Below are 13831 nucleotides of genomic sequence, written 5' to 3'. Positions count from 1 at the left end.
GATTCTCCGAGGGGCAGTACCGAGCTGTTGGGTGATTGGAATAAGGCAACCCAGTCAGCCAAGTGAGGCAACCTGACTGCCCACCTAGGTACCTTGTTGCATAGTAGGCTTTAGCATCCTGGGAATTAGATGCACAGTTGGATGCTATACATCATATCATGTTCAGCTCTGAGTACAAATATTATGACATGATATAATATAACGATATAATATAATATATGCACTTAATAGGTAGGTGCCTGTAGGTATGTCCGTACGAAAAAAATAAATGAAACCACAAGAGTTTGCTAGGGTTTAGGAAAGCAAATAGACAATTATAAAGGCAGGTGATGTTCCAGGTTTCTGGATTGTAAAGGAACATTATGTAGGTAGGACCTAATAGAAGCAAGTTAGGTACCTAGGTACCTAAATACTGTATTACCGTACCTGCGTACTGCGCACTGCGCACCTAGGTAGGTAGGTAGGTAGGTACAATACAATGTGTGTGCACATTGCGGCTAGCGCAGCACGGACCAGCTTTGGGACTTCCCCCTATCAGCCCTACTAACATTAGCACTCGAACATCGAATTACCTCTTATGCGACATCCAAATACAACTACATGTATAAAAAGGTCTAGGTTCACTGTTCGAACTATAAAGACAACGCAGCAATATACCAGAACCAACTATAAAAGGGGGCCACGTATGTCCTTTGTAACGAACATTAGCTGCAAATACCACGTAAGAATACAAACTAACCAATGATACCGATTTTATACCATTTTGGCCCCCAGCTGTAAGCGGGTATACGAGCTATCGAATCGCTAAGTGGACACCAAGTATCCATTGCCAACATCTTCAATACCTTCAATACCGGGTAGATAGAGGGTAGAGATAGATTATAACCACGATAGCCATGTAGAAGGGAATCAGTTAGCGAAAAAGGGCTTGGAACGCATGTTTGGATTGATTTGCATATCTATACTATCGGGTTACGCATTACCTTTACCGTACGCCTACGCTCGCAAAATCGAGCCTCAAATACACGCACACGCACACGCCTCCAAAGGGTAAAAGCTTCCAAACTCTCCATGGTATTGATCGTGTCTCCGCAAGTCTCTTCTATGCAACCAGCCATTTGCTATGAACCTAGGTTAGGGTGCTATTCGTGTCTTTAGTACGGGGACCCGGTAACACCACACGTGTTACCGTATCCCCATGATGTAGCCTTAATCCATGGATATACCGCATATCCATGTCAATCATGCAAGTGCCTCGTCTATATGTTCCAAATCGTGACCGCGTCTCATGCAAACCTTTACGAGTCAGATGAACTGCTATCCGCCAACGCCCGCAACCATGAGGGGTATAGGGGAATCGACAAGCAGCTCCTAGATCCTAACACTAACAAACATGGGGCGATCCTTACGTCGGAGGGGAAATTAGGGGGATAGAGTATTGTAATTAACCATGCCTGTTTATTTAGCATGCTTTCGGAATGCAAGTAGTTCGGAGAGGCTCCCGAGCGGGCAGCCGTGCTTCAGGAAATCGTGCTGCAGGAGTTCATCCGCCGAAGCACGACTCTTAACGTCCACGCACAAGCAGACAGACAGGAAGGCTTTCAGCTCCTTGCTGAGCTTCTCTGGCTTCTTCAGGCGTGGTGTGCCGTTGGTTGCAATAAGGTAGAGAGCCTTCAGAGGTTCTTCGTTAAGATATGGCGGTTCAGACTCGATCATCTCGATTGCCATGATACCTAGTGACCAGATATCGACCTTCGGGCCGTACTCCTTTTGCTTGACGACTTCGGGAGCCATCCAATAAGGAGTTCCGACCATGGTCGCTCGTTTGGATTTTGTCTCGGTGAGCTTGGCGCAGAAACCAAAATCGGCTAATATATTTGTTAGTACCTGCGTAATAGGAAATGGTCCGCAAAACTTACTGATCTTCACGTTTCCGCGAGCATCTAGAAGGACGTTGTCACTCTTGATATCACGGTGGATAATGTTCTGAGAGTGCAGATGTTGTAATCCAGAGCAAGTCTTGAAGTCTCGTTAGCGAAGCCAAAATAATGAATTTCTAGCACACTTACCTCGAGGCAAATTGTCGAGATCTGTTCCTCGGTAATGACCGGGTTGTTATCGATGACATCCGTCAAAGCACCACCCTCCATGTACTCCATGACAACCCATAATTCGGCATTGTTGTTCCGTAAGAAAGCATCAAGGAAATTGACAATGTTCCGGTGTTTACTGTCCTTCATGACCATAATTTCGTTGACGATGAGCTCCTTGCGTGGCTGGTGTGCCAAATCCATCTGCTTAATAGCGACCTGAGCTCTGGCTCCTTGAGAACGAAGGACTTCTCGAGCAACCCCAGAAACAGCGCCCTCCTTGACCTTTGCCACATAAACTGAGCCCGAAGCACCCTGTCCAATCTTCTTCTGCTTGGAGTACGACAGGTTAGGGTCATCTTTCGAGACGACTTCAATCAGCCTTTGCATAACCTCCTTTTCGGACATAGTAGACATGCGAACATCCTGCTTCCTCTCTGCCGCCGTCGGCTTAGCTGTTAATGCGGCCTCTGCTGCCTTGACACCGTCATTTTGCTGGGCTTGGCTAGGCTTGGCTGGGACGTTTAGAGGCTTGACAGTAGCGGGTAAACGTGCCTGTGCCTGTGCCTGGTTCTGAACCTGGCCATTCGCTCGTTGCTGCTGAGCGCCATTGGCATTGTTCGGATATCGAGCGGCTGTTGGAGACTGGTCATTTCGCGGTGGTATACGTTGTGCTTGGCTGGATTGCGAGGTTTGGATGGAGCTCGAGCTTGTTTGAGAAGCCAATGCAGGCCTGTTAGCAGTCGAGGGTGCCGAGGCGCTGGGTGCTGGTGGAGCAGGCCGTTGAGCGCGAAGACCGCCAACTTGCTGGTTGGCTGGTTTAGGAGCAGGAGGCGCTGCTCGAGTAGGATTGTAACGGTCTGCTGAACCGGAAGATCCGCCGCCGTATCCGCCAAGCTCTTGCTGGGCCATAGGCAACTTTTTCTGTGGGATAGAAGCATTATAGGCTTCTAGGTCTCGTCGGTTCTGCTCCTCGATCTCGCGCTGCCTCTGGAGCTCAAGCTGCATCTTGCGCTGCTCTTCGCGCGCCGCATCCGGTGACTGGCCATAACTACCGCCTACGTTTTGTGCTTGCTGCCACTGCTGAGACATGTCTGGGGGGTTTGGTCGTATCGGAATAGTAGTTGGCTGCTGCGCATTACTATAGCTGCGCTGTGCGGGTGGCATCGGCCGCGGGGGCGCGACAGAAGCACCGCCGCCGCCATATCCCAACTGCTTGTTCTGCTGACTACCGGGAGGAGGCGTTGGGGTAAGACTTGGGAACTGCTGAGGATTCTCTGCTCTCTTAGTGAGATCTGAGTAGAAGTCCAAAACCTCGAAAACGGCTTGAGGATTTCGTTCATAATCTTCTTTGGTAATTGCGGAAGAATTCAGCAACTTCGACCATTCTGGCGGCAATCCTACAAATTGTCCCGTCTGCGGATCGAACCCGACGTGAACCGCATGAGAAAAGTTGGTCGGATTGCTCACTCCACCCATCGTCGGGCACCGGCCATATAAAAGGTCAATCCAATCGTAGAGATCGTCATCACTTTTAACCTTGATATGTAAGGTTCTAATAGTGCCATCGTCATCGCCGGGACTGTTAGAAGTCCCTTGCGCGTGTCTCTTGATTTCGAAGATAGTACCGGCAGCCTCGACTCGGCCAACGTTGACAACATCCTTCAGAAAAAGAGTATAAGAAACCTTGCCACCCTCGGTTTTATGAAAGTCGAGAGCTTCCTTGCGTAAGATGAGATATTTTTGCTTCCATGGCTGTATAAAGTTCCTACTCTCTTTGACCTGCGCCCAACCTTCTTTTATGACCGCGACGCCTCCCATGCCATCTGCCAGGTTCGATCGCTCACGAGCCAATGGTAAAGAGATGGTAGACCCGGTATATGTAGAAGTCGCGGTGCGCGTAATGGGTGACGAAACGTTCGTCATGCTTCCTGGATAATTAGTGCTAGGAGTAAGGTTGAGACGTGGCTGTTGTTGTTGTTGTTGTTGTTGTTGTTGACTGGTTGGTGGTCGTGGAGCGGGGCCGGGATTCATAAACTGCTGGTTGTAAAGTCCACTATAGATCTCCATAATCAGCTGATGTGTTCTTTTTAATATGACCACGTATGCTTGTGTTGAAAATCAACCCTTATAAGGGAGAACCCATTTCTTATCACTAAGATCGGTATCAGACTGGGACCGGTTCGCGAGTCTGTAACCTCCCTTTTTGACAATGAAGTAAGTTGCACCCATGGAATAGAGGTAGTCGGCTTGATCGCATGTGAATTGATTGGAAGACACATACCTGTTCGGCGCCGCCATAATGGACAAAGCCTAAAGAATTCGGTTACGATAGTGGTTTCCTACAATGTAGAAAAACCAATGCCTTCGCCTTCAGGGTTTATGAGCGGAAGGCCTAGTTCAGGCGGCTTTGTTCGATCCGAAGCTAGAGCGCCACATCCGTTAGTCCTAAGTTCAATCCTGGGAAAGATCCGACTCAATTTAAAATGACAGCAGAGGGGTTCAGCCAACTCACACCGACAGAAATCGCAAGATATGTCGAGAAAAGAGAGCAATCAAAAATCGATTTCAGCATAGGTTGTACGTCTCGGCTTTTGCCCAGATAAAAGAGAACAGCTAAGCAATGGAACTAAATTGCTTTCTAGGGCAGCGACCACTACAGGAAAGGTCTGCAGCAAAGGTCTGCAGGAAAGGAGGGTTGTGACAAAGGCCGATCTCTACAAGTCAATTCGAAGCAGAATCTCGGTCGGTCGGTCGGGAGAAACAAAAAAAAAACCGAAGGGGTCGACTTTCACATCCGAAACCCAAGCATTAATGCGGTGACGAATATTCGGTATCCATCAGCTGGCACCTCGTGTGTCGACGCTTTTGCTTGTTCGTCCAGGCGAGGGGACTAAACAAATAACGTAGTAAAACGTATAAGTTAGTCTAAGTTAGTCGACCGTATTCGACTGCCTAGAAGTCCTAATATAAGGAATTTTATCTATGTGTGTGGGTGTGAAAAAGTAACAATTCCTAGTTTTGACCCGGGGGAAGGTGAAATGTAAGACATGGGATGTCTAGTCAGCAAAGGAGAAAGGGGTTCATGTTGGAGGGGGGGCTTTCAACTTTAGGTACTGCTATATGAAGGAATGATTGATTGATTGGCGTTGGAAGGGTCTCCCCTAAAACCACAGGGGATTTATAAGTATTATGTACATCTGATATGTCTTGTTTTGTAAGGAGCGGACCGCTTTCATTTCGGCAAAGCGGATACCTCCAACATGTACTCAGATACATGGATATAAAAGGTGGTCACGGCCTTAGTGGTTTCAATGATATTGAAGACGCTAGCAAACGCTAGTTAAACGAATGACGATCCTCTGAGAATTCCTCATATTACATATATTGATTGTGCCCAGCTTGTCATCCCAACTTTTCCTCCCAGACGAACCAACCATAATATATGCGTATAGATATATATACTCACTCCCTATCCCTATGCACATATATATGAACATATATTTGCACATATATAGATATATTTGCCACAATGGCTCTATTAAAGATGATCGGGTTTCCTTCCTAAGGGGTGATGCGATGACTCGAAAAACAAGACTCGAGTAGTTCTAGGTAACGGGTTTCTTGGCGGTAACTTGAGGTGCCTCGAGGCTACAATTACATAGGTAGTCATGTCGTTGTTTCATTCAGGATCACATATGAGTTTATCCCATCTTGGCTACCTTTAGAGGCGACCAATAAGCCCACCACATCCTGCGGCTCATCGTGCATCCCATCCCACAAAGGCATTACCACCTAGGTTACGGGATTCTGATGAACTATATTGCCAGCATACCCTAGATAAAAGGAGGCTTATTCCTACCGACTACCAGGCCGTTCTCGCTCATTTGAGCTTATTAAACGACTCTCACAGACTCGCTCATCTAAACGATGCGGTGTAATGAATTGCGATCCACTAATACTACACATACTACACATATTAAATACTAGACATATTAGTCTTATAGCCCGCTTAGACTATAGATGAGGGCAATATTGGTCAGCTAAACGGAAAAGACGAAAGACGCGATCTAAGCTTGCCGGACTTCATATCTCTTCCCGTCATAGCATTATTATGCGTCCCGAGTGTTACCGCGGGAGGTGACAGCTAACACTCTACGAGTCGAGCAGAACAGGCTTAGATCCCTTCGCCTATGCAAGCATGAGGAGGAACGCAACTCCAGCGCGCAAGGGTTCCCGCAAACGACCAACAAGCCGGGAACGCTGAAATTAGAACAAACGTTTTTTTTTTCTCCTTCTCTTCCTTCCCGGGATGACAATAATAACAATTCCTCATCCATCCACTGGCCCCCAAAAAGAACATTACTCCACGAAGCACCTCCTTATGCGTCTTACCCAACCCAGTTTTGTCAACGGGCTGTGTGTACGACAGTTTCACTCACAGCCTAGCTGCGGTCTTTCTCCAGAAGCGTGCCGCCAAAACAACGAACCTCAGCTGATTCTCGGCGATCGTAACCGCGCTTGGGAGTCTACTGCGGCGAATCAGCGGTTTCGAACTTCCAGAATCTCGCTGCGGTATTGAGATATTGAGAAGCAGAGACACTTAGGTACCCTTCTTGCATTGGTTTCGCCAGTATGCGGATCTGTCGCAGAAATGCTAGGGCTTGGCATGCCGTCGAACCACCCCTTGCTTTAGCCGCTGCGCGTAATTGGTTACGGATTAACGTATTACGTGGTTTGCTACCTGTTAAGAATACCACAAGAATTTCTCATCCCGTAATAGGACATCTTGATTGTCGCCGAAAACCTCTCGAGACTGTTGATCTATATGTTGATCTATAACTCTCATTCTATAATACTTAAAGTTATCGGACAGTAGGAGACAATTGTAGGTCCCTAAAATAGCACTATCGTAACCTAGTAGTTTGTAGAATTATTCTCAGGTAGAAACTCTTTGTTGCTTGACCCCTGTTAGCGGGCGGGAACCCGCACGTGGCCAAGATCTATAGTTGAAACTACATCTGAGAACGAAAATCAGTAACAAACCTTTTAAGGTCCATGGTCTGTCTATCTAGCCTTGCTTGTGACTGAGGCCTCCTACTTATTTCGCCTCTGCAATGAATAGCGTTTCGAAGTATCTAATACTAGGTACGAACCACGTTAACGAGTGGCGACCTCGACATCTTGCCCTTCAAAAATAGGTAGCTCAGCCTCAACGTCTTTCCATTCCTTACTCCCGTCAACTACGGACTGTATCGCGGCGATGATCTTATCCTCATTTGCACGAACTTGTTTAGTCGAGTCTCGATCTCGCAGCGTGATCGTGCTGTCTTGGACAGTCTGGAAATCAACCGTAATGCCAAGTGGCGTGCCGAGTTCATCGTTACGGCTGTATCTCTTTCCGATTGTCGCGGAAGAATCGTCGATACGGCTAGAGATTCCAATTTTCCTAAGGCGTTGAGACAGCTTATAGCAAATTGGTCTAAACTGCTCGTTGGATGATAGTGGAACGATGAGCACCTTCGTTGGGGCTACAGTTGGCGGGAACGAGAGGACCTAGATAGAATTAGCACCTCCATTATCCTATGGGAAGGGCATTGAACATACACCACGTGCTTCATCACCGCCCTCGCTGGCTCGAGTCCAGAAGTTGTGCTCCATAAGAGAGTAAAGTATTCTGCCAATACCAAAAGAGGGCTCGATGACGTTTGGTGTGTATTCCCTAACGTGTTCAACTCGTGTGCGTCGCTCGATAGTGATAAGATCCTTCGGGATCTCAGCCTTTCCGTCACCAACGCTGGGAACTTCAACAGTAATGCTCCCCTTTTCGCTTAGGTCCTTTGCTAGTGCTTCTCGCTGGTCCTGCGTAGTCGCCAAAATAGCGGCCTCCACTGTCTTGCCATCTTTCTTGAAATGGGGACCAAACTTCTTCTTGTTCAGATCAACTTCCCATTCCTCGATAACCAGCGGCTCGGCCCGTTGTTCGCGAACAATAAGGGGGGCACCGGTCCTCTTAGCATGAACACTCAGATCGTAAGCACTACGATCCGCACACCCAACACATTCGACCCATCCGTAAGAAGTGAGAAGCTCTGCATCCCAACAGTCCGCAGCGTAGTGAGCCATCTCATTCGCCATATGCTGTCTAAAACGAATCTTGGATTGATCAACACCAATCTTCTTAAGGAATAGGTGAATTCGGGCCATAAAATATCCAAGAGTCTCGTTGTCGACGATGCCATCGTTTACTGCCTGACCAATGGATATTTTTTCAACGTGTGTTTTACCGGAGAGCTGAGTTGTGCGGTTCAGTAGTACTAGTTCAATGTCTTTGACTTCCTGGAAGCGTGGGTGCTTCTTTCCGCCATCAGGATCCACGAAATGCTCAATCTCTGCCATCAAGAATTCTCGCACTCGAAGTAATCCAGCTCGAGGCGAGATTTCGTTTCGGTATGACCGGCCAATAGACGCCGATGCAAACGGCACTTGGCCCTGATTGAATTCTAGCAGCTTAGAGAAGTTCAAGAACTGTCCCTGTGCGGTTTCTGGTCTCAGGTAACCGGGGAGATTGCTGCTAGGACCAATGGCTGTCTGAAACATCAAGTTGAAGGCAACAGGCGGCGAGGGTTGCACACCAGAAGATGGGTTCCTGAGATCATATTTCTTGATCAACTCGCCAAGTTCTTCGCCATTGTAGTTGTCAATCCTCGCCAATACTTCCTCGTATTCCTGAACAACAGCATCGTCAAGTTTGACAGCCTCTTGCACGCCCTTGGCCTTTCGCTTCTTCTTCTTAGGGTCTTCTTCTTTCTCCTCGACCTTCTGGCCACGAGCCTCCTTATCTCCTTTTAGTCGGCCTTCGAGTATTTCCTCGACGAAATGGTCTGCTCGAATGATCTCGCCGTTCTTCGGATCTTTGCACATCCAGTCGGCAAACTTGTCGACGTGGCCACTTGTCTTTAAAACTTCATGCGGAGTCAATACTGAACAGTCAACTTCCAGCATGTCTTCCTCGAGCACGAAATGCTTCCTCCACACATCAATGATGTTTGCCTGGAGACTACAGCCAGGTGGGCCATAATCGTAGAGACCAGCAACACCTCCATATATCTCAAACGCAGGGGTATAGAACATTCGCCGTCGAAGCATCGAGTCCAGGGCGGGACGATCCAAAGGTTGCCCCTTGAGGGTAGTAGCAGTCGTCGTCATATTTGCGTCTTTACTGTTTATTTGTGTGCCGCAAGAAGATAGGTTTATATTCGAGGTGGTGAAGCCTCTCAAGTTATAGTTTGCGACTAAAGGTCTACAAATGTCACCAATTGTAGTACTTAGAGACGGCCTTGTAATAATCCCAAGAGTCCTCGACGACCACTTAGAAGCAAAGCGAAAGGGAATTGCGGGGACCAAACTCGACGCAGGTATTCCAGTCGCGCGAACTGCCCGGATCATGTAGTTGATAGAAGGAAAATATGTGACTCCAAATGTTTCTAAGCGGGAGCTCTATGGCAGGTCCTAATTAAAGCGACTTCCATACAAAGCTTGAAATTGAGTCACAATGTGGCCGATAATTTTCATTCGTTAGTACCTAGGTAGGTACCTATGTATCAAACCTACAATTCTACCCCTCCATCGGCCCCTCCATGAAAACCACCCCGGTTAAAGCCTAGCCTGGCTGCCTGGGCACGCTTGCAGATAAGAGACCCATTTAATTCGTGACCCGCTAAAATTTTAGATTCTATGAAGTCTTCGTGAACTTCCAATTCCCATCCAATAAACATTCCGACTGTAGATATCAACATCTAAGAACTCGACAGCTCTGCCCCGACCCCTTATAAACTGGTATAGATCCGACTGAAAGAACGATGGGCCCACAACGATCATCTACCTCGCTGTCTAAGAAGACAGGAAATAAGCTTCATCGCCAATCGCTATATGTCAAGCAGAAGAGGGACCGTGAGAAGGAAAAGCGCGAGGCTCGGTTTCGAAGGAAGAAAGAAGAGGATAAAGAACCTGAGCTAAGGGCTGAGAGAGTTGCGCGTAATAAGCCAGCCACCATTGACCGGAAACGAGTCTGGGACGACGTGGACGACGATGGGCTGGGCGCAAGTGTCGACATGGAGCAGCTGCTAAAAAAGCGACGCTTACAACAAGAAGAGACTGAGGAAAGATTAGCTGCGGGGCTGGATGAGGCGTCTGATTCTGAAAAGGACGACGATAATGACGACAAAGACAGTATGTTAGGTTCAGACGATGAAGAGGAATCGGACGAGGAAGCGGCAGCAAAGGCCCGCGCAAAGCAAGTTATTCGGGATGATAGTCTTGCTCCCTCGACTACTTCAACAAACCTCGATCTTACACCAGAATCTTTGGTGGCTAAATTTCCATCGCTCTTCTCTGACGATGGGCCTGCACAGCCTAAAGTCCTAGTTACCACTACTCTCAACTCGACTCTGCATGATCAAGCGAGACTACTCTGCACCCTATTTCCGCATAGCACATATATACCGCGGTCGGCGCATAAGTATAGTTATAAGTATAGTGTGAGGGAGATCTGCAAATTCGCAGATAATAGGGGTTTTAGTTCTGTCATGATTCTTAGGGAGGACTTGAAGAAGCCAATCGGGCTGGATATTGTCCATCTGCCCTCAGGACCAACATTTCACTTCAGTATCTCAAACTGGGTTGAAGGGAAGAAGCTACCGGGTCATGGTAATCCGACAAACCACTATCCGGAACTACTACTCAACAATTTCAAGACACCCTTAGGTGTTCTCACTGCAAGGCTCTTCCAGTCGCTTTGGCCCAAGACCCCCGAGCTACAAGGTCGTCAAGTAGTTACCTTACATAATCAGCGTGATTATATCTTCTTGCGTCGACATAGGTACGTCTTTCGAGATAAGCGAGCGACAGAGAAAAGCGTGGTTGGCGCAGACGGGAAGGAATTAAAGGGAGTAGAAAATATTCGAACAGGTGAGTCCACAACTGCTTACTGCATCATTATTAGTAGCTAATTTCTTACCTTTATAGGTCTTCAAGAGCTAGGTCCGAGGGCAACACTTAAGCTTAGACGCATCGACAAGGGAATTGGCCGGGCTGGGAGTGAAGGAGATGACGCTTTGCAATGGGAATGGAAGGCTAAGATGGAAAAGCAACGAACTAGATTCAACCTCTAAGCCTCTTTTAAAGCTTACTTTGCTGTCATATGCAGACATAAGCCATGACAATAATCCAATATACCCGTGGAGTAGCTCGTATTTAAGTCTTGACAGCATTACATGCAGATATTCAATGTTAGGTTGTCTTAGTAAATGATGTATGTCAATATTGAAGATGCTGATAAGTACCTAAGGTACGTACCTAGATACTACTTCAAATGTCGGTATCCGGCATTTGGCAATTGAGATAAGATTAGGTACCAGGTATCACGGTACCTGATATTAGGCAGCGCGGGGGAGCCACTCGGCGATCTTACATTTGTGGCTTGTAACCTAAGGGTCATACCTCTGCTGACAGGGCCCTTAATAACTTAGCTCCCCTGCTTCCCCCATGACATCCCCATATGACCTATTCTACCATTTCACCTCCAATTCGTTGTTGCACCTCATTTGCGAGGTCATCATTAATTATTACGTATCCAACAGAAATGTAAAGTGTAAATACGATCTTTGAGGTAGCACCTTTACTACCTAAACCCGTTCCGTTTCGGCTGTGGTTGTTTGCTTTAGAAGCCTTAGGTGTAATCATAGTGGAATCGCGCGTATTACAGCGATACCACGTCTAACCCGCCATGGACCGGCTTCGTACATTATTCCGAAAGAGAGAGGATGAGCAGGAGTATCAACCTTTGAACGATGAATCGCAATCCATCGAGGGGCCTCCTGAGCACACCGAGAGTGACGGCATCCCTTTCTCATGGGTCGAGTATAGCATCTTCGGATTGCTGGGTGTTGCGATGCTATGGGCCTGGTACGCAACATTTCCTCTAAGGACTTATACGAAGATGTAATAGCTAATAGATAAACTGAAAAGGAACATGTTCCTCGCTGCAGCACCCTACTTTCAGCTTCGCTTTCAGGACGATGATTGGATTCTCGACAACTTCCAATCGGCCATTATATCGGTGTCGACACTGGGAAACTTAGGATCGATGGTCGTATTAACCAATATCCAATCCACGGCGTCATACCCATTCCGAATCAATCTGGCTCTTTACATAAACGTCGTTATATTTGGGTTCTTAACTGCCTCAACTACGACATTTCTCGATACCTCGTCTTCGACGTACCTTGTATTCGTATTGGTAATGGTAGCACTCACGGCATGCGCGGCAGGACTGATACAGAATGGCGCGTTTGCGTTTGCTGCCAGCTTTGGGAGACCCGAATACATGCAAGCGATCATGGCAGGGCAAGGCGTAGCAGGTGTGCTCCCCTCGCTTGTTCAGGTCATTTCAGTCCTTGTCGCACCACCAGCAAATACAACGTCCGGGACGAGAGAAGAAACTTCACCGGGAAATGAGAAATCAGCATTTATCTATTTCCTTACAGCGGTAATCGTATCAATCGTAGCGCTCGCGGCTTTCATACCGCTAGTTAACCGTCACAACCGTATCATCGAGAATCGGATGATGGAGCACATGGCCACGTCGGTGACGAGCATCGAGTCGGCAGAACGTGCAGCGCGGAGAGTCGTCAGCATGCCGAAGCTGTTCAAAAAGCTCCACTGGCTCGCGGGCGGTGTTTTCATGTGCTTCGCCGTAGCCATGTTCTTCCCGGTTTTCACACCTAAGATTTTATCTGTGACACCGCCAGACGAAGCGAGCCTATTACTACAACCCGCTGCATTCATCCCACTCGGCTTCTTCTTCTGGAATCTTGGCGACCTTGGAGGGAGAGCCAGCTCGCTTTCCCTACCACTCCGAGACCGGCCAGCGTTGTTATTCGTAGTGAGCATTGCGCGGTTGTTATTCCTTCCACTTTATGCTCTATGCAACCTGCACGGTAAAGGGGCTGTTATTAATAGTGATGTATTTTACCTCCTATTAGTGCAGTTCCCGTTCGGTTTCACCACCGGCTGGCTTGGATCAAATTGCATGATGGCAGCCGGTGAGTGGGTTGAGGAAGGAGAACGAGAGGCTTCTGGAGGGTTCATGGGATTATCCCTTGTGGCTGGGTTGGCATTTGGTAGTCTGCTGAGCTTCACTGCCGCCGGAATATGACGGTGGCTAAACAAGAATGATAACACCTCAAACGATATAGAGAAAGGATCATATCAGGCGTTTTATACATGTTCGGGCATAATGTATGGTGCAATGGATCTTACCTCAGTTATTAGTATCGTTAGTATCGTTAGCATCATTGATATCATGAATGTTCTTATTTGCTTACCATGACAGCCATGTACATACATACCTAAGGTAACGAATGCCTTTTCCAGGTTCGTTATAGGCAGATAACCGAGTGGGTGGATATTAGATCGCCGTGCATGTGCAAATCAACGAATAAACGAGCCGGCATGATCCTTTGCGATGATCCATCTGTCATTAGTTTGGTACTGGGTACCTTAACCTTGTTAGGTATGTATGTATTGGAACCTTGCTAACGTTGGACTATTAAACCTTGCTATTTACAGGCTTTAATTTAATCTCGATCATGTCGGTCACACGGAACATACCTTGCCTTGCAACTATTGTCTGCACCTATCTGCGCCCATCTGCGCCTACTATGTACCTAGGTATCTGC

At 47.5% G+C, this 13831-nt stretch overlaps 4 protein-coding genes across 4 annotated transcripts; 2 read left to right on the top strand and 2 right to left on the bottom strand.

The window, feature by feature from the left end:
• Positions 1 to 1288: 1288 nt before the first annotated feature.
• F4813DRAFT_171898 (Pkinase-domain-containing protein) lies at positions 1289 to 4345 on the bottom strand. The gene is made up of 3 exons (XM_049239190.1): positions 2070 to 4345; positions 1920 to 2019; positions 1289 to 1868 (listed from the first exon to the last, which is right to left on the bottom strand). Exons 1-3 carry the CDS (start codon positions 4158 to 4160, stop codon positions 1459 to 1461), a joined length of 2601 nt encoding a protein of 866 aa, XP_049103712.1. The 5' UTR covers positions 4161 to 4345; the 3' UTR covers positions 1289 to 1458.
• A 2905-nt stretch (positions 4346 to 7250) lies between these two features.
• On the bottom strand, positions 7251 to 9299 carry F4813DRAFT_385421 (glycyl-tRNA synthetase; the record flags this gene model as incomplete). The annotated part of the gene is made up of 2 exons (XM_049246252.1): positions 7251 to 7646; positions 7698 to 9299. The coding sequence occupies 2 exons, from the start codon at positions 9297 to 9299 to the stop codon at positions 7251 to 7253; spliced, it is 1998 nt and encodes a 665-aa protein (XP_049103711.1).
• Positions 9300 to 9649: 350 nt separating this feature from the next.
• F4813DRAFT_345625 (Brix-domain-containing protein) lies at positions 9650 to 11372 on the top strand. Its single transcript, XM_049241777.1, has 2 exons — positions 9650 to 11060; positions 11118 to 11372. The coding sequence occupies exons 1-2, from the start codon at positions 9953 to 9955 to the stop codon at positions 11261 to 11263; spliced, it is 1254 nt and encodes a 417-aa protein (XP_049103710.1). The 5' UTR covers positions 9650 to 9952; the 3' UTR covers positions 11264 to 11372.
• F4813DRAFT_345624 (nucleoside transporter-domain-containing protein) lies at positions 11373 to 13667 on the top strand. The gene is made up of 2 exons (XM_049241776.1): positions 11373 to 12056; positions 12120 to 13667. The coding sequence occupies exons 1-2, from the start codon at positions 11878 to 11880 to the stop codon at positions 13306 to 13308; spliced, it is 1368 nt and encodes a 455-aa protein (XP_049103709.1). The 5' UTR covers positions 11373 to 11877; the 3' UTR covers positions 13309 to 13667.
• The last annotated feature ends 164 nt before the right edge of the window (positions 13668 to 13831 follow it).

The sequence above is a fragment of the Daldinia decipiens genome (assembly GCF_022478715.1).
Source record: "Daldinia decipiens strain CBS 113046 unplaced genomic scaffold F4813scaffold_3, whole genome shotgun sequence".
NCBI lineage: Eukaryota > Fungi > Ascomycota > Sordariomycetes > Xylariales > Hypoxylaceae > Daldinia > Daldinia decipiens.
Note: the sequence above shows the minus strand (reverse complement) of the source record. Positions and strands in the feature narration are given on the sequence as shown.

Excerpts from the sequence above, each read along its gene's own strand:
- F4813DRAFT_171898 (XM_049239190.1), bottom strand. The coding sequence starts at position 4,160 with ATGGAGATCTATAGTGGACTTTACAACCAGCAGTTTATGAATCCCGGC. Across the intron at positions 2,020-2,069 it reads TCTCGACAATTTGCCTCGAG|ACTTGCTCTGGATTACAACA; the intron begins GTAAGTGTGCTA and ends CGAGACTTCAAG. Across the intron at positions 1,869-1,919 it reads TCGCGGAAACGTGAAGATCA|CCGATTTTGGTTTCTGCGCC; the intron begins GTAAGTTTTGCG and ends CAAATATATTAG.
- F4813DRAFT_345625 (XM_049241777.1), top strand. The coding sequence starts at position 9,953 with ATGGGCCCACAACGATCATCTACCTCGCTGTCTAAGAAGACAGGAAAT. Across the intron at positions 11,061-11,117 it reads AGTAGAAAATATTCGAACAG|GTCTTCAAGAGCTAGGTCCG; the intron begins GTGAGTCCACAA and ends TTACCTTTATAG.
- F4813DRAFT_345624 (XM_049241776.1), top strand. The coding sequence starts at position 11,878 with ATGGACCGGCTTCGTACATTATTCCGAAAGAGAGAGGATGAGCAGGAG. Across the intron at positions 12,057-12,119 it reads GTTGCGATGCTATGGGCCTG|GAACATGTTCCTCGCTGCAG; the intron begins GTACGCAACATT and ends TAAACTGAAAAG.